This window comes from Haliotis rubra, unplaced genomic scaffold (genome assembly GCF_003918875.1).
Source record: "Haliotis rubra isolate DU_JTF1 unplaced genomic scaffold, ASM391887v1 Scf154, whole genome shotgun sequence".
NCBI classification, from domain to species: domain Eukaryota; kingdom Metazoa; phylum Mollusca; class Gastropoda; order Lepetellida; family Haliotidae; genus Haliotis; species Haliotis rubra.
Window position 1 is genome coordinate 853,213 of NW_025765492.1, and position 26,145 is coordinate 879,357.

The following is a 26,145-nucleotide window of genomic DNA, read 5'->3' on the forward strand; positions in this document are numbered from 1 at the left end:
AATCCCGTGACGCCGTCATCGCCACACCCGCTAGTACATCAGCGTCATCACCACAGTACAACTCTACTACTACAACATCACACGTCATCACAACATCCACGTCATCAACATCACGGGCGTCATCACCACATCCGTACAACTCTACTACTACAACATCACGGACGTCATCACAAATGCACGCTACTACAGCACCAAACCATCACGTCATCACTAATAGCCATAATGTTTAACATCTCTGCGACTGTATCGTCCCGACGCCCGAGTGAGTTCTGTTACCACTCTTTATGGTACTTCAGGTGAATCAGTCAAATATATTTCATATGGGAAGAAAGCTCGACAGTGATGCTGGTCTTGGATTTCTATCATGGGAACGGTGTTGGAAAGCTAGCAATCCAGGGCGAACCTGAGATTTGAACCCATGATCAAAGGTGTCTGGCTTGCCTAGGGGTTATAACTCTGCACAACAAACTCTGACGGAGCCACCACACTAGTAACCTCATCAAAGCAACAACACGCCTTTAAACCCACAGCATCGCATTCCCATCACGTCATATTATCACCATCAACGTCACATCACCTTCCTTCCAACATCATGTCTCACTTCATCGTCCTCTCATACCGTGGTGAAAGTAATGCCATCATCCCAACACCACCACAACCACCACCACCGGCAGCACCAGCGTCTACATCACAACCACAACCACAACCACCACCACCGGCAGCACGAGCATCTACATCACAACCACCACCACCACCGGCAGCACCAGCGTCTACATCACAACCACCACCACCGGCAGCACGAGCATCTACATCACAACCACCACCACCACCGGCAGCACCAGCGTCTACATCACAACCACCACCACCACCGGCAGCACCAGCGTCTACATCACAACCACCACCACAACCGGCAGCACCAGCGTCTACATCACAACCACCACCACAACCGGCAGAACCAGCGTCTACATCACAACCACCACCACAACCGGCAGCACCAGCGTCTACATCACAACCACCACCACAACCGGCAGAACCAGCGTCTACATCACAACCACCACCACAACCGGCAGCACCAGCGTCTACATCACAACCACCACCACCGGCAGCACGAGCGTCTACATCACAGCTACCACCACCACCGGCAGAACCAGCGTCTACATCACAGTCAAGATAATCGTTGTCATCTCACCTCCATGTCAGAATGTTGATATTTGACTGGCTCACCGAGACAATATATTACCGATATATGGTCCCTCCTTCACACGATCTGGATAAAATACTACATAGTTCGCCTGAGAGGGAAATATATTTTTGACAGCGATTAATTCTCCTTTCTAACACGCTATGAAGGAAATACTCAGCGCGTGGATTCACGAGTAAATGAAAGTTTCGTGATACAACCCAAGTTACCAGTAGCTCAAATAATAACATTTTTCTACTAATTTAAATTTATAACAATTGTTAGATGGGTTAATTTTACCATAGATTCGTTGTAGCAATACCATTCGGGGTACATTTTGTTTTCTGCGCGTTGTTTAACACCTAACACGACACATACTCCACATACACCCTCGTTATACAGCTACAACCTGTTGTCCACACAACCAGTGCTGTCATCAACGTCATCGAGCATCAACCGGTAACAGTGTCCAATATCTGAAACTAAAACCAACAACTTCCTCCTCATCTACATCCCTGTTCCAGCCCGACAGCACTTACTTGGTGTTTATATCTGATGCCAGTGCTTCCAACAGCATCGCCGTGTGGTCTTCATATGGAGGTTGCCGTCGGCAAATATATAAAGAAATAAGAGTGATGATCATGAAAGCAAAATGGAAGAACCATAAAGGACAATTTTTGTATTTTTCATATCCTTCGCTAAGCCAGTAATATGTAATATGTATATGGGAGATGCTGTATGTTTGAAATATCTTTAACGACTTCTTTGATTCGATTTAAGAATTTACATAAAAAGTTCATGTTTTATAACATAGTAGCAGAGGAAAACTTGTTCACGTAAAGGTGAAACCAAACTCGGAAGCTTGACTGGTTATGATCTGACAACTACGGAACAGTGGTGTTCCGATTAATTGAAATAATCGAAGATTGGTCGCAGTGACCAAACGACCAAGCAATCGATCACATTTTCTCATAATCGAACATAAACGATTTTTTAACTACTGTTTTAGTCTTTGAAAAACTTGACAATGGAACATATCTTAGAAATTGTCAGGGCCTGAAAACGTGTTTAATTCTTAGAAAACTCACTTCACTAACTGAAAAGCCATGACTGAATATTTCTCTAAGACTCAAGGAAGTCTGTGTTCATGATATATTAGTCATCACTTTAAAGTAGCAAGTTGCATCATGTTATACATATCTGCAATAACAACCTGGATTGGAAAATCTGAAAAATCTCGCTAACCAATTTTTTTCGATGATTGTTCGTTGGTAATGAAGCAATCATCAATTGTGAGATTTCAGCCAATTCCCAACACTACTACGGAATATTTGGTTGGAAATGCACAAGTTCTGAAATGTTTATTATCCTACACAGCAATTAGTAGCCAAGGTTTGACGAGGATTACAAGCTATGAAAAAAAGCATTTCGCACTTCCAAAATATACAAAGTTTAAAGCCTATCGCTTACTCATATGTTCATCGCACACGTTAAGAAATGGACGTTTCCCAAGTTTCAGATGCTGAAATTACAGAATGTGTTTTCCGACCACATGAAAATCGCCTCGCCCGTATTTCGTTCCTGTCAGAATATATCGACCGCCGCGACAGCACTGGGGTCGTAAAAATTCCATAAACACATGCATGCTGGGTCGCAGCGTGTCGCAGACCCGTATCCTACTCCATCAAAACACAAGGCCCAATAACATACATCTCACTCCATACTGCCTTCTATAACAGAACAACCAGCTGATCTTAACTTTATATTTAAACGCGTTGAATCGTTCAAAAATCAAATCTATTAATAGTTGGGAGGTACCGTGAGGGAAGCCGAGGGACGACGTGCCATTGGGTCACGTGACATGTTTTGCCGCGCGTGCACGCGGATCAGTTTACATTATTTGGTGGGGGTAGGAAAGGGTCCATCTTGTAGAAGGATAGCTGCGTAGAGTATTGCACCCATGTCAGCGTAACTCTCAGCTGCTTCAGGAGTCGCCATTGCTAGAAAGACAGTGACTGCAACACAGACGTGTGGGAACGACATAGTGCCGTGCTGACCTACTTGGGAGTGCGGGAACTAGTGCATAGCCCTGTGGATGCACACTCTCCTAGCGGATGTTCGGTAGGAAATACTCTCTTGGCGTTCCGCGATAACAACTTCACGGCGCTCGATTAAGAGCCAATAGTACCGCGGTGGGATTGCAAGTAGTGTGTGCAATTGTCTCAAATACCATAGTGTACGGTGCGTTAGCGAGAAGCCCCGAAGGTTGATATTAGTGGTATCGCTCGGATACTGAGCTGGCAGTTACAAGGATTCCGTGAAGCCTATGACATCAACTAGAACGGTGTCGTAACCCGTCAGTCTCAGGCACGTTTGCTGTGTGGTGGGCGTTTAGCTGCGCCAAACCTGGATTTATCTACAAGCCGTCTGCTTCCTGCATCACTCAGTTTGGTGCATATTTGAGAGAATCTTCACGTTTGCCAGTATCCCGCCTCCAGTGTCATAAGTGTGAGTTTCTTTATGTAGTCCATAAACGTTCAAGTTTGAAGCAGTTTTACCGTTATTGTATGTGTGTCTATAGTTCGATTACTGATCTGTTATTTTTCGTTTTTCTTCTTTATTTCTTTTTAAAAATAATTCTCCTTCCTGTTGTTATTTTTCATTTTATTAGAAATCGTATCTGGTGGAACAATCGTTCAGAAATTATTGTTACATATGTATATATACTTCTAATGCAACAGCAAGACTTAGTGTACTTCCTCATTCCGATGCATTGTGCCTATTATACATTGAGTATTAAACTTCAGTAATACGTTTCTCCTTCATCGTTTACAGCGGACCCTTTACACTCGGGATACTTAGGATTACCCACCCCAAACGTCGCACCGTGCCTGGAACCACACCCCTTTTAGTTGACATCAGTACCTGGATATAACTAATACCCGCAGCTATGATGACCACGTGTTGCGCCATCTTGGGACTGATTTTACTTGTAGTAACTAACCTTTGTATCATAATTTCATTTGCCACGCCATACTGGCTGGAAATTAAGGATGTCGATATCAACTTTTACCACCAACCTGCCCACCGAGGTCTGTGGGCCTACTGTGACTACCGGGAGTGTACGTGGGTCTTCCATGGGAATTACGATCGTGCCAGCGACACAAGTAAGTCACACATGTAATCTTATATTTTGTGGTATGAACCCGGAACAGTAGTCTGTCTCACAGTCCCTGAACCACATTATTTTCCCAACTGCCAAGCCCTGTCTGCAGTGCTAAAGCCGTAAATAAAGCAAGTCTAGATTTCCTCAGGTTCTGAATCTCTGGTCTCCCTAGGGCTCCTTTTCAATTTAAATGGGCTTGTTTGTTACTATCAAAATTATATATATTCAGAGACTAAGCATTAGTCTACCGGAACAGCTACGGGGCCAATCGTTTAAATGTCGCTGTGTAGTGTTGTGTCTTATTATATACACATGTAAACTTAGGATAGTAATACAGATTCCGTATTGAACCCCTACCGCTACGCTATGATTTGTTTGTTAAGTAACAGATTAATGCAAGATAAGAGGGTATATGATAAATAGAGAACGTCATTCTGGTGCTTTTGGATGTTTTGTATTTAACTCGAAGATGTCGTGGGAGCAGAGAAACAACTCTAACTTCGAACTCGTTGTTTCTCTGCTCCCATGACATCTTCTCGTTCAATACAAAACATCAAAATGCACTTGTGTGACGTTCTATCTATCTATCTATCTATCTATCTATCTATCTCTGGGTAAGAATTCCAGTCCTCTCATATTTCCAGCTCGGTAGGTACCATTGTGTTTCTAGGTTTAAAGGTACCATAGCGTGGTCCTGGCTGGTATTCCACGAGTGATAAACATGTACATGAAGGTATTGGTAAAGTGGTATACGGGTTCGATTCCCCAGTTTGAGGCCCCTTCATGATGTCAAGCAGGGGCGTATCAACGAAATAAAGCGTTGTATTTAGTCCTAATAATTATGGCTTAACAATCCAGCCACCACTGCGTTTCTCGCGCATTATCAACCCCAGAAGATCCACATTTATCTTCCGGAACCTATGCTTGTCGTAAGAGGCGACTAACGGGATCGGGTGGTCAAGCTCGCTGACTTGGTTGACACATGTCATTGGTTCCCAATTGCGCAGATCGATGCTTATGTTGTTGATCACCGCATTGTCTGGTCCAGACTCGATTATTTACAGACCGCCATATAGCTGGAATATCTCTGAGTGCGGCGTAAAACTAAACTCACTCACTCACTCACTCAACCACAGATCAAACATCTGCAGAAAATTCGTAACTTATCTGACTTTAAAGTCCTCGATGGCGTCCAGGGGACGTGCTATACGTGTCATACCTGAATTGGTGGTAAATGGTATAACCCGCACCTAAGGTTACGTATTTGTGTGAGTGAGTGAACACGGGTTCTAGCAATAAATCGCCAATTTATGTCTAGGGACAACCATGGTCTTCGTAAAGAGGAGCCAAGAGTCTAACACCTTGGCTACCTGGCAGCACCTTTAAGTATATCAGGCTTTGAAAGAGTAATCCATATTTGCCGAAACTTTGCCATAATTTGCTGGACAGACGTGGTCAGGCCGTCAAATGCACTGCAGTTCCCTGTCAGACCTGTCTCTCCGTTTGTCAGCACCATACCCCTGCTTGCTGCTTCCACTGATTAGTTACTCTCTGAGACTCAGACCCACATCACTTCTGGGGTTCGGAATCTCTTTTAGACACAGAATATATTTTTGGTAACAATTTAAGGACATATGCTCTTTAATCTGCAAGTAGGAACCGAACATATTTTTTCTAACAATAAAATTTGTTCAAAAATACAAAATGGTTTTTAGAGTGTTGTCAGGAAAGTAACTGACATTTTCAATATAGTTTGACAGCCTCAATCCAAAGAACAAAAACATCACGGTAATCTTCATTTGCATATGGTGATGACAGTCGGCGTTCTCAGCTTGACTTCATCGCCCGTTGTGAGGGCCTAATCGCCCAATTATCTTGTGACCTCATTATCCATGCTACCGTTATCGGCTTGATGTTAGCATTGGATATACATTGTATGCGTAATTTGGCTTTGACAAGCCCGTTGTATCATACAATCATGATTACCCGTTGTCTCATCATACACTGAATCTTATGAAATGTAGGTTAAGGTGTCACCTTGCCCAAGATAAGTTGGGGTCCAGACAACGCCCAGTTACGACTGTCAAGGGTCCTTACAAGAAATATGTGTGTCGTATGAATTAATGAAATGCACTGAGGATTTAGTAATCGTTTTAATTACAGGAACCTCATACTTCTTGTCAAAAATCTGTTACAAAGAATATTGGGCATTTGGGTAGCCAAGCGGTTAAAGCGTTGGACCGTTACGCCAGAAACCCGGGTTCGATTCCCCACATGGATACAATGTGTGAAGCCCATTTCTGGTGTCCCCGCGTGATATTGCTGAAATATTGCTAAAAGCAGCGTAAAACCATATTCACTCAATACAAAGAATATTATTGTGCATCCCTTGGGAGACAATATGTATTTTTTCTGCGTCCATTCTGTACGTTTGTGTAGACTGGACGCACGTTTCTGCGCTGCGTAAAAACCCGAGTGTTGGCAATACGGGAGTAACATTTACAACTGGGTTCCGTCCTTCTATGCGCAACATTTCGATACGCAGCCGCACCAGGGCTGGTGTCCTAGAGTGAGGATGATACAGAAGAACCCTGTATTTCAGTGTACTGTGTCAACAGTAAAACCACAGTGATTCCTCCTTCAACACCAAATGTTGATTATCAAAGTGTGTGTATTTACGTTCCATTACACGTACATCCAAGTATAAACTCCCGACAGATGGCGTTCATCACCAGACCCCGTATGCCGTCCTCGGGTCAAGGTGTGTTATCTTACTTCGGCAAAGTGACTGCTTCTTCGCTCTTTGGTAATGATGCACATACGATTTCAACCCTTATGTCGCTATTAATGGGCTTATGGGAATATTAGAAACAGAATGCGCTTGGTTGTATCGTGAGTGTGTAGTTATTATATTTTTGGACCGGATTGAGGCGCTCAGCTCCGTTGCGATAGATCAACCGACATGTCATCAAATGTTTGGGTTTTATATTTAAATACATCTACTCACAGAAAGTGAGCGAGATTGGGGGACAAGAATGTTGAATGTCCTAATACAAGTCTTATACCAGCGTTCGAAATACCTGCTTGCCCGACCTCCCGGGACGGGTTACTTTCAACACAGACTGCCAGATTCTCAAATTCACCTGCCCGTCGGTCGGGTTTAAACTTAGACATGTATATGAAGATATTCATCATATTTCAGGATAATAAATCATTGTTAATTAAATCGTAAAAATAAATGATGAATTCCAATTTGATGATAAACTACGTCGCTTGTCAAACCTAAATTATTTGCGGGCAGGTACGTTTTGGTCAGGGCTGGCAAGTTTAACATCCGTGGTCTGGCTGAATTTTTTGGGAGTTTAATACCCTGTAACTTACACTAGTACATATATGATTTGGACTGCTTTAAATATGCCTTCATTTTATGAAGCCATGATATCTGCTTTGCCATATAGCAGTAGGCTCAAATCGGCAAGCGATAAAACTGAACTATTGCTGAGTTCGGCGTAAAACTAGACTCACTCACTCACATCGGCAAGCGATAACGCTGGAATATTGCTGAGTGCGGCGTAAAACTAAACTCGCTCACTCAATCGGCAAGCGATAAAGCAATATTGTTGAGTGCGGCGTAAAACTAAACTAAACTCACTCACATCGGCAAGCGATAACGCTGGAATAATGCTAAATGCGGCGTAAAACTAAACTCGCTCACTCACATCGGCAAGCGATAACGCTGGAATATTTCTGAGTGCGGCGTAAAACTAAAGTAGCTCACTCACATCGGCAAGTAGGTAATGGACTATATTTTGAAGGGTGTTAGACGTAATGACACGCGGATAATAATGTACATTTCATGAGTTAATGATGTGCAGTCAAATATATTTGAACATAGTTCAGTCAGGGTAATTTCTTATACCAATTCCATTTAAATCCTAATCTAACTGATGATTTAACATGTATTTCAGTTTTATGTTTACGCCATTATAAGTATTTTACACAGGACGCATGTGAAGTACCATGGTACGTTTGTAAAACAAGAAATCGTAGACTTTCGATCTGATAACGGGGTAGATTACATGTCAATTATAAGTGTGGTATCTGACTGAATTAGCTTAACCACATTCAACGCTGGGGAAGTAATTACATGAATCAACGTATTCTAAAAACTCGGCTGAAGTACAGGGTCACTTCTCTTTGAGAATCGGAACAGGAAATGCCTTCTTTATACCCCAGTGCACCCCAGTCTTGTTAAAGACTGACTGACTGACTGAGTATTGTTTTACGCCGTTTTAGCAATATTCCAGCAATATCACGGCGGGGGACACCAGAAATGGGCTTCACAAATTGTACCCATGTGGGGAATAAACCCGGTCCTTCGGCGTGACGAGCGAACGCTTTAACCACTAGGCTACCCCACCGCCCCCTTATTAAAGACGTTGCAGATGGAGAACTAGTGGTGGCGGTTGAGCATTGATCAAGAAGGATACACACCTGGGGCCGACGTACCAGATGACGAGAAACGTTGATTACCTGATCGGTCATTGCGTCGGTTATTGCATTTCCGTGCAGAATGTAATGATACAAACTAAATTAGTTTTCGTGCATTTGGGTCAGTCATATATTCATTGTTAATTGACATTCAGCCTTTGTCCTACACCGAGTGAGGTGCTGTAGCATATCCTGGTAGCATATTGCAAATATGCTATGCGATAATCGATATGAATTCCCCAATCAAATACAGCCATCCTGATGTTAGCGCGTGTCCACGTGGCAGGACACACATGCTTGTAGTACAGACGTGGCCGCTGTTCAAGTGGACCTCTACATAACAATCACATGTACAACTAATGACAAACACTAAGGTAACTGTAACCTTACTAAGACAGTTGTATCAAACCAAGATAACTTCTCTGACTATAGCAGTTATATCTTTAACTTGATGGAACTACGGATAAGGAAGCAGTACATCTACTAAGATGATCTCATCTTAAGTAAAGCAGTAGTACATCTACTAAGATGATCTCATCTTAAGTAAAGCAGTGATACATCTACTAAGATGATCTTATCTTAACTAAAGCAGTAGTACATCTACTAAGATGATCATATCTTAACTAAAGCAGTAGTACATCTACTAAGATGATCATATCTTAACTAAAGCAGTAGTACATATACTAAGATGATCTTATCTAACTAAAGCAGTGATACATCTACTAAGATGATCTTATCTTAACTAAAGCAGTAGTGCATCTACTAAGATGATCATATCTTAACTAAAGCAGTAGTACATCTACTAAGATGATCATATCTTAACTAAAGCAGTAGTACATATACTAAGATGATCTTATCTTAACTAAAGCAGTAGTACATCTACTAAGATGATCTTATCTTAACTAAAGCAGTAGTACATCTACTAAGATGATCTTATCTTAACTAAAGCAGTAGTATCTTATCTACTAAAGATGATCTTGATCTTAACTAAAGCAGTAGTACATCTACTAAGATGATCTTATCTTAACTAAAGCAGTAGTACATCTACTAAGATGATCTTATCTTAACTAAAGCAGTAGTACATATACTAAGATGATCTTTATCTTAACTAAAAGCAATAGTACATCTATTAAGATGATCGCATCTTAACCAAAAGCAGTAATACATCTACTAAGATGATCTTATCTTAACTAAAGCAATAGTACATCTATTAAGATGATCGTATCTTAACCAAAGCAGCAATACATCTACTACCAAGATGATCATCATCTTAACTAAAGCAGTAGTACATCTACTAAGATGATCTCATCTTAACTAAAGCAGTAGTACATCTACTAAGATGATCTTATCTTAACTAAAGCAGTAGTACATCTACTAAGATGATCTTATCTTAACTAAAGCAGTAGTACATCTACTAAGATGATCTTATCTTAACTAAAGCAGTAGTACATCTACTAAGATGATCTTATCTTAACTAAAGCAGTAGTACATCTACTAAGATGATCTTATCTTAACTAAAGCAATAGTACATCTATTAAGATGATCGTATCTTAACTAAAGCAGTAATACATCTACTAAGATGATCTTATCTTAACTAAAGCAGTAGTACATCTACTAAGATGATCTTATCTTAACTAAAGCAGTAGTACATATACTAAGATGATCTTATCTTAACTAAAGCAGTAGTACATCTACTAAGATGATCTTATCTTAACTAAAGCAGTAGTACATCTACTAAGATGATCTTATCTTAACTAAAGCAGTAGTACATCTACTAAGATGATCGTATCTTAACTAAAGCAGTAGTACATCTACTAAGATGATCTTATCTTAACTAAAGCAGTAGTACATCTACTAAGATGATCTTATCTTAACTAAAGCAATAGTACATCTACTAAGATGATCGTATCTTAACTAAAGCAGTAATACATCTACTAAGATGGTCGTATCTTAACTAAATTAGTAGTACATCTACTAAGATGGTCGTATCTTAACTGAGAACGTAGTACTTCTACTAAGATGATCTTATCATAACTAAGGCAGCAGTATGTCTATTAAGATGATTTCATCTTAACTAGGGAATTAGTAAATCTACTATGGTTATCTCATCTGAACTGAGAACGTAGTACTTCTACTAAGATGATCTTGTCTTAACTAAGGCGGTATTACCTCTACTAGGATGATATCATCTTAACTAAGGCAGGAGTACCGCTACTAAGATTATCATATCTTGCTGTCAGCTGATTTGGCCTCTGTATTTATCTGTATGACGGACAAGACCAACAAATATGTCGTCATCAACTGATTACTGACACTTTAGCCCCACCATCTGACTAGACAGTTATTACACACGTCACTGGGTAGTATAAACAAGATGTTGGATAAACTGTATCATGTATCCTGGCACACCCCTGCGCCCTGCTGGTTGACGCTCGTCGCCTATATATGTTCAGAAAAACAAATAAGTTCACTTTTGATGCAGATGCCACTCTTGAATAAATACCAAAACGGAGACCCACTGTGTGCTGAGAGTGTGATGAACGTGAGCCTTGAGCCCCTGCAGGGTGATGCCTCAGGAATGTAGGTACTGTTTGATGTAGATGTCTCTGTGGGGGACGAGGTCTGGGAGAGTGTGATAGGGGACTACACCAACACTAGTCCCATAAATGAAGTTATCTTATTTACAAATATGTGTATACAAGATATAAAATACAAGTTAAATGGAGCTCAAAGTAATGCTTCATTTCAGGGCTGAGGGCATCCAGACGTGCCAAATATTCTAGACCCGAGTTGGACTCTTGTGTGAAGCCGGATACGCTCATCCTTTCGCGAACACGTGTATAGTCACTCTTTAACAGTGATCCATACGCACGTGCTAATGACTTAGTTTGTATAGTACAATCAACCCTGCTTCGGACAAAGACTTCTGAATATGAAAGGTGTTGTCGCTTGAACTTTTTACGTATTCTCAATTATCCGAGGGATAAATTTACAGGCTGTACATGGTTGACCCTGCCGTTTGGCATTTGAGTCATACGGTAAGCTAAATTATAATTAGAGCATTTCTGTGCTTTGTTGTGATGTTTGGTATCGCCCTCAGTAGACCTACACACCTCTTGCCTGAGTAGCGGTCGAGTTAGTGAGTGGTGTTATGTTGAGCACGTTAACATTTGCAGGCTAACAGAATGCACACTTACTAAGATGCTCCAAACTTCCCTTGTACGACAAGGACATCAGGTGTTTCAGTGTCGGCTAAAACGTCAAATCAATCGAAACGAAGAAGTGTTTTTCTACCTATAGGAAGTGTTTTCAACCTTTAGTTCCGCTAGACTCTACGTCAGTATGCTCAGCCATGTTTTGCTTCGGTTACACGAAGGGTTCTGTTTTAGCAGTTCGTCTATTCTCGTCTTCTCTACGATCCCTCGGGTTGTTTGAGGACAGTTTTACCACATGTTCTGCCGTATATTTATGGACTTCTTATCTCATTCAAAATATTATCGCTTATTACTCCCAACAGGATTGGTGCTCTCAGACATGTTTCGTTTACCAGGACCAACACGAATAAATAGGGTGTAAGTTATATGTAGGCTGTGCATCTTGTTCTAAAACATATGATGTAGAGTAAACTGATATCACATGTCCGTAATGCACACTCATTATCAGGGTTCTCGAGATGTGCTGACTTTAATGATCGGTTATCAGACAGGACTTCCGGTGAAGATTTCGGCAGATGATGTCACTTCCGGGACATCATGGTGGATGTAAAATCCATGCAAGCTGAACCCGGTGACTATCAACGACGGTCCAGCCTCATTAGACTTGTTCCTCTTAAATGACTGACTGACCGATTTTGGTTTTAAGGCCGCTTTTAGCAATATTCCAGCAATATCACGGCGGGGGACACCAGAAATGGGCTTCACACATTGTACCCATGTGTGGATTCGAACCCGGGTCTTCGGCGTGACGAGCCAACGCTTTAACCACTAGGCTACCCCACCGCCCCCCTCTTAAATGAGATTAGCTGCAGAGAGAATTAACTTTCAGTAGTGAAAAGTGTTAAATTAACAACCAACATCAAGAGAGCACCGCTATGATGCTGTCGTATTCCTGAAAGGAAATGGTCGGGCGTGATTAATCGATCATAATGGTGTATTTGTTTGTTGTCTGTGACATACAAAGCAATATCCAATCTATAGAATGGTGGTCCGAAACCTATCGTGTCTGAACTAGTGATCGACATCATGAGCATCGATATACGCAATTCGACATGCATGGAATGCATCAACTAAGCCAGCGAGCCTGAGCATGGTATACCGCTAGGCGCATTTAACAATAAGAATGGGTTATAGAGGTGGATCATCTGATGCGTTTTGACGCCTGTAAAAATTCGGCCAGCATCCATTGCTGAGGATCCGTGTCTTTTACCTGGAACCACAGCGTTGTCATATACATACATAGATCGTATTTCAAGCTATGGAACAGTTCGCAGGTCGCAGTAGTCAAGGCACATTAATTACAGATCCCCGGACGTAGACAAGTATAGGCGAAAGACTAAATTTAATCAGCTGGAGGGGTGTTAAACCAGAGACCATATAATATTATATGGTCTATGGTTAAACTAACAACTAGTCTCTGAAATGAACATATTTTACAGAAAAAAGTTCATAGTAAAAAAATAAAATATAATGAAAATGAGCACTGAGACTTTCTTCATTTTCAAGCTGTGGAAATCTAGACTTGTCACATTTTCTAGACTTGCGCTTCCTTGGCTATTATTGCTTCAGGGTCTATGACAGACTAGAGGGGTGTAGCGAAGCATGTAGCACTAGACGTATGACAGACTAGAGGGGTGTAGCCAAGCATGTAGCACTAGACGTATGACAGACTAGAGGGGTGTAGCGAAGCATGTAGCACTAGACGTATGACAGACTAGAGGGGTGTAGTCAAGCATGTAGCACTAGACGTATGACAGACTAGAGGGGTGTAGCCAAGCATGTAGCACTAGACGTATGACAGACTAGAGGGGTGTAGCCAAGCATGTAGCACTAGACGTATGACAGACTAGAGGGGTGTAGCCAAGCATGTAGCACTAGACGTATGACAGACGAGAGGGGTGTAGCCAAGCATGTAGCACTAGACGACGTATGACAGACTAGAGGGTGTAGCCAAGCATGTAGCACTAGACGACGTATGACAGACTAGAGGGGTGTAGCCAAGCATGTAGCACTAGACGTATGACAGACTAGAGGGGTGTAGCCAAGCATGTAGCACTAGACGTATGACAGACTAGAGGGGTGTAGCCAAGCATGTAGCACTAGACGTATGACAGACTAGAGGGGTGTAGCCAAGCATGTAGCACTAGACGTATGACAGACTAGAGGTGTGTAGACTAGAGCATGTAGCACCAGACGTATGACAGACTAGAGGGGTGTAGCCAAGCATGTAGCACTAGACGTATGACAGACTAGAGGGGTGTAGCCAAGCATGTAGCACTAGACGTATGACAGACTAGAGGTGTGTAGCCAAGCATGTAGCACTAGACAGATCAGCTGGTTTTGACATTCTCCTACACAGCATTGCCTCATTCTCGCATAAGTTTCAGGGATGTTTACATTACTACCAGAGCGCTTTTAAATAAAAAGGAACTCTGTGATAGTTGTGTGGGACTAGATTATCTGCTAGAGACTCATACTTGGGAGGAGAATGACGCTGCTTCCTTGGAGATTTTGAAATATTTGATTTTCTCGAGGCGGTGGACATTGCTTGTTAACAATACATCAATGTCATGCTTTTATCAACTGAAAACACTCCGAGGAAGGTGAAAAACATTTTATCGACTGCGATTCCTTTCGTTCACGGGAAAAAAGGTATTGCATCGGATTTGAATCTCGACGTGAGCTTGAGCGTCTTTATTATTTATCGAACAGTGTCGGTAATATCATTGGGCATGCAGTAAAGATTGAATTTTACAAGCTGCGCCATCGTCTGTCGCTGTGGTTAAATATGTCATGACTGACTGACTGAGTTTGGTTTAACGCCGCTTTTAGCAATATTCCAGCAATATCACGGCGGGGGACACCAGAAATGGGCTTCACACATTGTACCCATGTGTGGATTCGAACCCGGGTCTTCGGCGTGACGAGCCAACGCTTTAACCACTAGGCTACCCCACCGCTCCAAATATGTCATGATGAGGGATGAGATAGGATATCTGTACCGCAGCGGAAATGGTCTCCCAGAACGTTTGGGGGTGGAATGAGGGGTGGGGATGGTTTCCCACCCTCAGCCCACGTGATGTGGTAATCGGTCAGTTCCATTAATATTCAAGCCACAACATGGAGTACTAGGAAATAGTCCATATTGTTCCCACGTGGGGAATCGAACCCGGATTTTCCACAAGATGAGCGAGCGTTTTGACCACTAGGCTAACCTCTCGCCCCGTTAGCAGGTAGTTTTGTCATTTTTTATCAGAACAATCTGTCGACATAAGTTCACGAACTTTTGTTTAAGTACACGCTCGTCTACCAGAAACAGTGCTTGTATCCAATCTGTGAATTAAAGTTAGTTCTCGACTCACTAGGTCAGTTAACTCATCTGGAAGTCTTAACAAGGATTAAATGCTACACTGACCCAAATAACAGACGGTACCTCTCAGTAACTAGGACTGCGAGGCATCTTCTTGGATGTGTGTATCAGTCGAAGTCAGTGCCATTAAAGACTACCAACATTTGAAGAGTTGCGTGTTTGTCTAGACAAACATATCACACCTTACGTTATTGTCCTGTGTTTGACATACACACAAGTGATTTAATTCAGGTGAGTGTACGACAAACAGAAATGAGCTGATACTGCCCTGTATTGTCCCATTAGCTGATACTGCCCTGTATTGTCCCATGAGCTGATACTGCCCTGTATTGTCCCATGAGCTGATACTGCCCTGTATTGTCCCATGAGCTGATACTGCCCTGTATTGTCCCATGAGCTGATACTGCCCTGTATTGTCCCATGAGCTGATACTGCCCTGTATTGTCCCATGAGCTGATACTGCCCTGTATTGTCCCATGAGCTGATACTGCCCTGTATTGTCCCATGAGCTGATACTGCCCTGTATTGTCCCATGAGCTGATACTGCCCTGTATTGTCCCATGAGCTGATACTGCCCTGTATTGTCCCATGAGTATGTATACCCATGCCCTGTATTGTCCCATGAGCTGTATACTGTCCCATGAGTATGTATACTGCCCTGTATTGTCCCATGAGCTGATACTGCCCTGTATTGTCCCATGAGTATGATATACTGCCCTGTATTGTCCCATGAGCTGATACTGCCCTGTATTGTCCCATGAGCTGATACTGCCCTGTATTGTCCCATGAGCTGATACTGCCCTGTATTGTCCCATGAGCTGATACTGCCCTGTATTGTCCCATGAGTATGTATACTGCCCTGTATTGTCCCATGAGCTGATACTGCCCTGTATTGTCCCATGAGTATGTATACTGCCCTGTACTGCCCTGTATTGTCCCATGAGTATGTATACTGCCCTGTATTGTCCCATGAGTATGTATACTGCCCTGTATTGTCCCATGAGCTGATACTGCCCTGTATTGTCCCATGAGTATGTATACTGCCCTGTATTGTCCCATGAGCTGATACTGCCCTGTATTGTCCCATGAGCTGATACTGCCCTGTATTGTCCCATGAGTATGTATACTGCTGTATTGTCCCATGAGCTGTATACTGCCTGTATTGTCCCATGAGCTGATACTGCCCTGTATTGTCCCATGAGCTGTATACTGCCCTGTATTGTCCCATGAGTATGTATACTGCCCTGTATTGTCCCATTCCAGTATACTGCCCTGTATTGTCCCATGAGCTGTATACTGCCCTGTATTGTCCCATGAGTATGTATACTGCCCTGTATTGTCCCATGAGTATGTATACTGCCCTGTATTGTCCCATGAGTATGTATACTGCCCTGTATTGTCCCATGAGCTGTACTTGTATTGTCCCATGAGTATGTATACTGCCCTGTATTGTCCCATGAGTATGTATACTGCCCTGTATTGTCCCATGAGTATGTATACTGCCCTGTATTGTCCCATGAGTATGTATACTGCCCTGTATTGTCCCATGAGCTGATACTGCCCTGTATTGTCCCATGAGTATGTATACTGCCCTGTATTGTCCCATGAGTATGTATACTGCCCTGTATTGTCCCATGAGTATGTATACTGCCCTGTATTGTCCCATGAGTATGTATACTGCCCTGTATTGTCCCATGAGTATGTATACTGCCCTGTATTGTCCCATGAGTATGTATACTGCCCTGTATTGTCCCATGAGCTGATACTGCCCTGTATTGTCCCAGCTGATACTGCCCTGTATTGTATACTGTATACCTGTATTGTCCCATGAGTATGTATACTGCCCTGTATTGTCCCATGAGCTGATACTGCCCTGTATTGTCCCATGAGCTGATACTGCCCTGTATTGTCCCATGAGCTGATACTGCCCTGTATTGTCCCATGAGTATGTATACTGCCCTGTATTGTCCCATGAGTATGTATACTGCCCTGTATTGTCCCATGAGCTGATACTGCCCTGTATTGTCCCATGAGCTGATACTGCCCTGTATTGTCCCATGAGTATGTATACTGCCCTGTATTGTCCCATGAGCTGATACTGCCCTGTATTGTCCCATGAGCTGATACTGCCCTGTATTGTCCCATGTGTATGTATACTTGTAATCATGATTAACCATCGGTGTAAGTAACACGAGCTGTCGCCCGTATCGAGGATGGTATAAATCGCTCGCCGTGGGGTCGATGTGTTAGATATTTTTATGTATAGATCTCTGTGTGACAGATTGGTGTATGAATCAGCATATGTATTGGTAGTCATTATCACCGTGCGGTGCTGGTGCTCTAATCAATGCTGTATTCGTATAGCTTTGCATGGTAAAGGTTTTTTGGAAATTAATTTCAGCCGGGAGAATGATGTTTCTCAGTGACATTCTTGTTGGTGGTCAGTTCCGATTCAGTGCAGAAATGTCACACGATCACACCTCTACACCTTCACACCTTCACACCACACCTGAATGTTGTTGTCGTTGTTCATGTCGCTTGTTTACTTCTCGAGTGTGACGTTGTTGAAAGGGTGGCGTGAACCCACTGTCGCCCACGGGAGGGGCCCATAAATCGAGTGACTCATATTTCGTGTAGGTACAGAATTAGGTTTAAATAAAGTAAGTTCCGGAAACGGAATGAGAAAATAATACTATTGTACAGGCTGGGTTTGTGAAGGATGGGTTTGCGAAGGAAGAAGGACGGCATCACGTGACTTTGATCTCTGTATTTCGTGAACTCGGAATTGATATAAGAGTAAACCACGGCTATTGAGGAAAACCGTTACATACTTTTGTGTTCAGAATAAAATTGTATGTGATTAAGTACGGGATCCGTTTAAACAGTTTCTTTGCACGATCGGAAAATAGGAAGATAAATATGAAATATCACTATAATCTTTTCTCGCAGCATGTAGATAACGAATTACGATATATTCGATAACACATGTGGAAGTCCTTCACAATCCCGTTTGAAAAACCGTTCCCAATAACCATCTGAAACGACAGTTTACTGAAATGCATTATTCATCTGAAGTTTCATGCCGAAGGCCGAGAATTCACAAAACAATCAAAGATCAAGAACTCGCCACCTCTTATCACAAGCGAGGGAGGGGCTATGAATAAACGTTGGAATAAAATGCATGCCAATATTGGCATTATTGCATGCAGTCTGAGAACCACATCATCCCGGTAATAGCCACGATTCTAGAAGGTCGGATTTGGGGTATGCGCAGCCTCATTTAAACGCCTGTTTTGAATAAACGCCACGTCTGAGGGAATCAGAGAAATAAACAGACGGGAGGGAATTGGATCAAGGGCGTCAAAATTGCGAGTCTTACACAACACGCCACCACGCAATGCATCAGGACGTGCCGCCATATTGTATTGCAACTTCCCCTACGTCCTGTGCAAGCCTTCAACAAGTGCATGAAGGACATCTAGGGGGAAAGTCCACTCTGCAAGTAATATCTATGTTTCCCATTGTGACTCCCATGGGGATGGAGGAGGAAGAACAGAAGAGAATGTTATCAATATTTAAAAAAGTATTAAGAGAATGAGCTTAGTAATTCCTGGTCTGTCAGTTTGGATATGAGATGGAAATAGGGACGGTCAGCGATGCCAGCTCACAATCTGGGCATGGCTTCTCTTTGACGGGTACAATGTACAAATGTACTTCTAAGTACATTTAGGATGCATTTCGCAGCTAAATATAGACCCTAATTATGTATTCTCTGGACGATTCCGAAATTAGCTCACTAAGTAGGTGATGCATTTTGACACGACGGAAAATCGCGTTCTGTATTATAATAGACGGAGAGAGCCGAGTTCGCTTGTGAAAGTCGGGAAGCGCAAGGGTAAAATTAGTATACATCCTTGAGGGAAGTCCTGTTCGACCTGCGTTCTTGCAAAAGTTATTACGTCCTCTTCATCATAAATAATGACTAGCAACAGAATCGTTACTCAGGGTGCGTAAAACAAGAGGCTGGAGTCGTCACAGGCGTCACAGTCAGTTACTATAACCTAGAAGTTATCGTGATGATAAACTGCCAGTTGCCGTGACCTCCCTTTGATGACCTCAATCAGTCAGGTGCCGTACTCACAGTCGGTTAGTTGCCATAACTCAGTTGCCGTCATTACAATCAGTTGCCATAACTTCACCCAGTTGCCGTCATCACAATCAGTTAGTTGCCGTCATCACAATCAGTCAGTTGCCGTCATCACAATCAGTTAGTTGCCGTCATCACAATCAGTCAGTTGCCGTCATCACAATCAGTTAGTTGCCGTCATCACAATCAGTTAGTTGCCGTCATCACAATCAGTCAGGTGCCGTCATCACAATCAGTCAGGTGCCGTCATCACAATCAGTCAGGTGCCGTCATCACAATCAGTTACCACAGACCGTCACCTGCCGTGCTCAAGCAGTTTGTTACCACCGTCATGATCAGTCAGTTGAACAACAAATATCCAGTTGAAATTCAGTCAGAATGCAGTATTGGACTTGTATGAATGAACTGCAGTGAAATGTATGTGTTCGAGTTCTATCAACACGAATGGCTATTACTGTAAAACTGCGTATTTTTTTGCAAAACATGTCGCCCACAGTGAGACTGGACTGCATAAGCCAAGATCTGGTACAGAGAAGACATCCTCCCACTCGCTGCCACATCAATAACCGCCTGCCTTTCTTCAGCTTCCCTTTTATTTTTTCTGCTATGCTTTCATGGCAGATGTGCGTTAATATAATCCGGCCCCCAGAGAGATTCATGTCCTTATCACCCCCACACAGGCACCCCCGCCATCAGTCGTGGCTTACTACCTGGAAATATTAGACCAAATCCCCACCTCATACACACTGTCGCCACCAAATAACCCGGCCCACCCAAGTACCCCTATCATTACACTACTTACGGCATATTGATGGTATTCAGTTGCATACCTCAAGCAGTATTGAATCATACATCCCTACCCTCCAAATACTGACACCTTTTATTAATCCAAACCATTCTCCCCACTCACCACGGGCCGGCCCCTGGGACGCATGCCTCAGTTACCACCCTTCACCATCGCATGGCTCTAAGAACCCGTTGTATATATATACAAGTCGTAGCTTAAAGGGATGGGTAAATGTTTATTTGTGAAAGTCAGTTTTATTTTATCGTATGCTGCTTGTTATTTTGTCCTGATAGTACAGACATCACCTATTGCGGCTGAGCAAGACAAAAAGCACCGATTATGTCAGTGTGTCTGGCTTTGTGGGCGTCATCTGTTGGGAAATAACAGTGCCCCTGGTGTTTGGGTGGTCGCTGGTTCGCGATTGACAAGATGTATTAACGAGAGTTGGGAAGCTACGTGATTTGGCCGAGATTTCACCCATCCATAACATGAGGCTTGCTTGAAAGTAATTGCTCAATATACCAACGTATGCTGAACATACGAAGAAGTCACGCACCAGGGGGTACGATATGAAATTCTGTCAGCGCAGTGTATGTGATACTGTGATAGAGAGACGTAATTAATAGGCGTTACCCAATGTGGGCTAGATGTAATTGACAGTGGGAGGAAGGCAAATTACAGGGAGTAAAAAACAGCCGACTGACTGCTTCGCTTTTAGAGCCCTAACTGATCACATAAATGTTCTATAAAGTCTCTCCAGCTAAGAAGACTTAATGGTTCGTGCTGATAGTCTGTCCAAGCTTATTTGACCGCTCACACTGGCGTAACGTAATCAACAGGCCGAGCAGTATTATCTCGCCACATAGCTCTCAGTTAGGGCTGTACCGAGTGATCGTATGGCCCATATTGAGGATTGAATATAAGAATCAGCGTGGTTAAGTCCACCAAATGATGCTGTCCGATAGTTGTAGGAGTCAGCCCTTTGGCTATCTTTTATTTAGTGCAGCAATATTTTTTTTATATCCTATCAAATATTATTATACCGGGCAACTGTGTATTGCATTTAAAGACTACAGTAAACTCCGTTTATAACGGGGGCGGTGGGGTAGCCAAGTGGTTAAAGCGTTCGCTCGTCACGCCGAGGACCCGGGTTCGATTCCCCACATGGGTATATGTGAAGCCCATTTCTGGTGTCCCCCGCCGTGATATTGCTGGAATATTGCTAAAAGAGGCGTAAAACCTTACTCACTCACTCACTCCTCACTCACTCTGTTTATAACGGACATGCTTATAGGGGACTGTTTATGTCCCGCCCACATGGTCGCTATTTTAATCGAAATGCGTATTACGAACTGTAGTTATCCTGCGACTGAGATCAGTGGTTCCTTCGTAAGTTCGACATAAACGTAGTGTACTGTACCAACCTGAAACAATGCCGATGCGACGTGAAACTCCAACTCACTCACTATCTACATACACTTAATCAATATTTTATACGTATATTTATACGTCACTTTCAGTTATGTTTTAGTTATATCACAGGGTTCCGTTTTGTATCGGAGGAAAACGCAAAAAACGCGACGACATTTACCGGGAGAAATCTGGACATCTAACCCAGCATCCGCGGATCCTGTGTAAAGCCAAGGGAGACAACTCAGTTCATGTAATCGCAGCTCAATTAGCCGCTTGGTTACTAGACAGAGATGAATGTGTCACTTCACGCTTACATTACCCTGATTAGCTTTCCCAGTGGTATCATCTTTATTAACACTATCAGAAAGAGTGAGCTAAATAAAACCACCAACATCAGCCGTCACGTGGTCGTGGTCGATGTCCAGTGTCTTCCGACGTCAGCCGAACCATTAGGAACTGAGGTTGTTTAGGAGAGGAGTTCGGAAGCTCATGAGACAGTGGTAGAAATCTCGGCGGTTATTGCCTTATAGCCACGTGTATATCTCTGGCGACCATTACACACCAGGCAGACCCATATTACTGGATATTTATTGCAGAATCTTAGAATCATGCCAGGAAAAGGAAACTCCAAGTGTTGTTGACCTCAGCTGAGGGTGATATGGGTGTTGAATCTCGCCATCAGTGGATGTTGGGAATGCTTTTGCATGTTATATTTCAGTGTTTTTGGTCGAATACATATTCATTTGTTGTAGGATGATATATTATTTATTTATCTTTTTATTAAATGTTCCATTATCATTCAAACAGTGTTACCATTGCTTTTAGATAGTGTCACATTTAAACATTTTGGAAGTATTTCAAGATTTTTAGGAATGGTATTCCGGCAGGGATGAAGGTTCTTGACAGAGACAACAGCAGCGTTTTAATTAATGTTCCATTAGCATTCAAACAGTGTTACCATTGCATTAAAACAGTGTCACATTTAAACATTTTGGAGGCATCTAAAGAATTTTACAAACGGTATTCCGGGAGGGATATAAGTCCTTTACAGAGACAACAACATTACTATCGCTGATACCGCCTTAGTGACATTTAAACTGGCATGGTAATTGTAACATAGCATTTGACAGAGGCACCATCATTGATATCGCTAGTGCCATCTTAGTATAATTCAAAGTGGCATGATATTTGCAACATTACATTTGACAGAGATAAGAGCATTTATTCCACCCCAGTAATGTGTAACTGACACGATAATTGCAATACTCCACACGCAGTAGCTATCTAACCCATAGCACACCGAGGATGGATGAAAACACTGCAGGCAACTGAAAGGTCACAGGTTACGGGACAATCACATAAAACCTACGATACCATCATGCACGCCGTTCTGGCTGCTTCAGCCGACCGTCCCCCGCGCCCCCAAAACACAGCACTATTCACAGTAACAGTTGTAAATCAGGTCAACTAGTATTGACTATTTTTTGCCCACAAATCTTGATCAAATTCACTGCATTAGTGGAACACTGTAGGGCACATACAAAACGAGCCACACTAGATTGCAGCGACAGCTCCCGATAATATAGCTGTAATAAACGTTTCTCTGTGTTGCGTTAGGTCACCAAATGTCAGCGTTCTGGAAGTCAGGGTAATTTGTATTGTGTGGAGACAGTCGTCCCAGAGGACGTGGGTCGGGCTGTGATGATGGTGTGAATGTCGTCCACGGCGTACACAGCTGGGTGCGACCAGCGTTGCATGAAATTAGAAAACACTGGCTATCATATATCTATTAAAGCATGTTTAAATGAAGTTGTTTTGAACTTCAGCGTATGGGATATGGGCCGATGTTGACTTTCAAGTCGAACGTCACGCATGCATCATTTACATCGCCCTCCCCAGGGTTGTTAAGCAAGAACCAAATACACTGACTGTAAAGGACGATAGACACACATTAACTGAACCTGATGATAGAGTCCAGTTTACTGAACATGACGATAGTCAGTCTCACTATCTCCGTCTCTCTCTCTTTCTCTCTCTCTCTCTCTCTCTCTCTCAGTCTCCCTCTCTCGCAGTCTCTCTCTCCCTCTTTCCCTCTCTCGCAGTCCCTCTCTCTCTCTCTCTCGCAGTCTCCCTCTCTCTCTCTCGCAGTCTCCCCTCTCTCTCTCGCAGTCTCTCTCTCTCTTTCTCTCTCGCAGTCTCTCTCTCTCTCTCTGTCTCAGTCTCTCTCTCTCGCAGTCTCCCTCTCTCTCTCTCGCAGTCCCCCTCTCTCTCTCGCAGTCCCCCTCTCCCTCTCTTGCAGTCTCTCTCTCCCTCTTTCCCTCTCTCGCAGTCCCTCTCTCTCCCTCTCTCACAGTCTCTCCCTCTCTCTCCCTCAAACGGCAGGCGACTCTGTGGCGTAATTTCTAAATCTTAGGAATAGGAGGAAAGGACAAGAGTCTGGGTCGGCTGGTCACAAACGGGACAAAAAGTACTAACTGCACAAAACCAGCCTGCGTCTCGTAGTTGCTTGATCGGTGATTTAATGCTCGCGACAATCCCGATAGCTTCAAACACTAGCGGTTCTTACAGCGGAAGATATTGCTTGCGTCGCCCGGCCCAAGATCTAATGAAATACAAGCACTCGGGCACAAAGGCTTCTTTAAGCGTGCTTCGCGATGGCACTCTGGTGCAACAAAGCTTTCCCAGCTTGTCACCTTACAAGACAACGTGTACCAACTTTACACAATGAATTTAAATACAATGCACAACTTAACAATGTAATATGTGCAATATCTGCTAGCGCGAAAGTATGACAATTATCAATTATCTTCCGCCTTGAATATCACATATATCATTTTAACAATACAGTGTAAGGTAATATATACCAGCCTGACAATTTGAATTACGTACAGTATATACAATAAATACAGTGGATATTTACAATACAATACAGAAGTACTCCATGATTTAATACAATATATGCAAGCTCAGCAACCCAATGCTATAGACACCTGGTTGCATCTCTCACTACAGCTGTTCAAACACACAACTCTAATGCTACTGCTGCTGCAGTTACCAAGACGACTGCTAACAGATCATTTAACCCCAATGACTATTCTACTACTACCACCACTACTTCTACCACAACTACTGCTGCTACTACTAATTCTGCTGTTGCTACTACTACCACTACTGCTACTACTACTACTACTACTACTACCGCAACTAATGCTGCTACTACCAATTCTGCTGTTGCTACTACTACTACTACCACAACTACCACTACTTATGCTGCTACTACCAATTCTGCTGCTGCTACTGCTACTACTACCACTACTTATGCTGCTACTACCAATTCTGCTGTTGCTGCTACTACTACCACAACTACCACTACTTATGCTGCTACTACCAATTCTGCTGTTGCTGCTACTGCTGCTGCTACTACCACAACTACCACTACTAATTCTGCTGCTGCTACTACCACAACTACCACTACTTATGCTGCTACTACCAATTCTGCTGCTGCTACTACCACAACTACCACTACTTATGCTGCTACTACCAATTCTGCTGTTGCTGCTACTGCTGCTACTACCACAACTACCACTACTTATGCTGCTACTACCAATTCTGCTGTTGCTGCTACTGCTGCTGCTACTACCACAACTACCACTACTAATTCTGCTGCTGCTACTACCACAACTACCACTACTTATGCTGCTACTACCAATTCTGCTGCTGCTACTACCACAACTACCACTACTTATGCTGCTACTACCAATTCTGCTGTTGCTGCTACTGCTGCTACTACCACAACTACCACTACTTATGCTGCTACTACCAATTCTGCTGCTGCTACTACCACAACTACCACTACTTATGCTGCTACTACCAACTCTGCTGCTGCTACTACCACAAATACCACTACTTATGCTGCTACTACCAATTCTGCTGTTGCTGCTACTACTACTACTACCACTACTTATGCTGCTACTACCAATATTGCTGTTGCTACTACTACCACAACTACCACTACTACTACCAATTCTGCTGTTGCTACTACTACCACTACTTATGCTGCTACTACCAATATTGCTGTTGCTACTACTACCACAACTACCACTACTACTACCAATTCTGCTGTTGCTACTACTACTACCACTACTTATGCTGCTACTACCAATTCTGCTGTTGCTGCTACTACTACTACTACCACTACTTATGCTGCTACTACCAATATTGCTGTTGCTACTACTACTACTACCACAACTACCACTACTTATGCTGCGAATACCAATTCTACTGCTGTTGCTGCTGCTACTACTACTACTACCACAACTACCACTATAAATGTTGCTACTATCAATTCTGCTGTTGCTACGACTACCACTACTACT

At 42.8% G+C, this 26,145-nt stretch overlaps 1 protein-coding gene across 1 annotated transcript in view; it reads left to right on the top strand.

Annotated features, from left to right (window-relative positions):
* Positions 1 to 3,038: 3,038 nt before the first annotated feature.
* The window catches only part of LOC124270727, a 57,055-nt gene continuing 33,948 nt past the window's right edge, over positions 3,039 to 26,145 (top strand). Inside the window, exons 1-2 of the mRNA XM_046705763.1 lie at positions 3,039 to 3,688; positions 4,016 to 4,347. Of these exons, the coding sequence (XP_046561719.1) occupies positions 4,131 to 4,347 (217 nt within the window). The 5' untranslated portion in view covers positions 3,039 to 3,688; positions 4,016 to 4,130. The remainder of the gene's footprint in view (positions 3,689 to 4,015; positions 4,348 to 26,145) is intronic.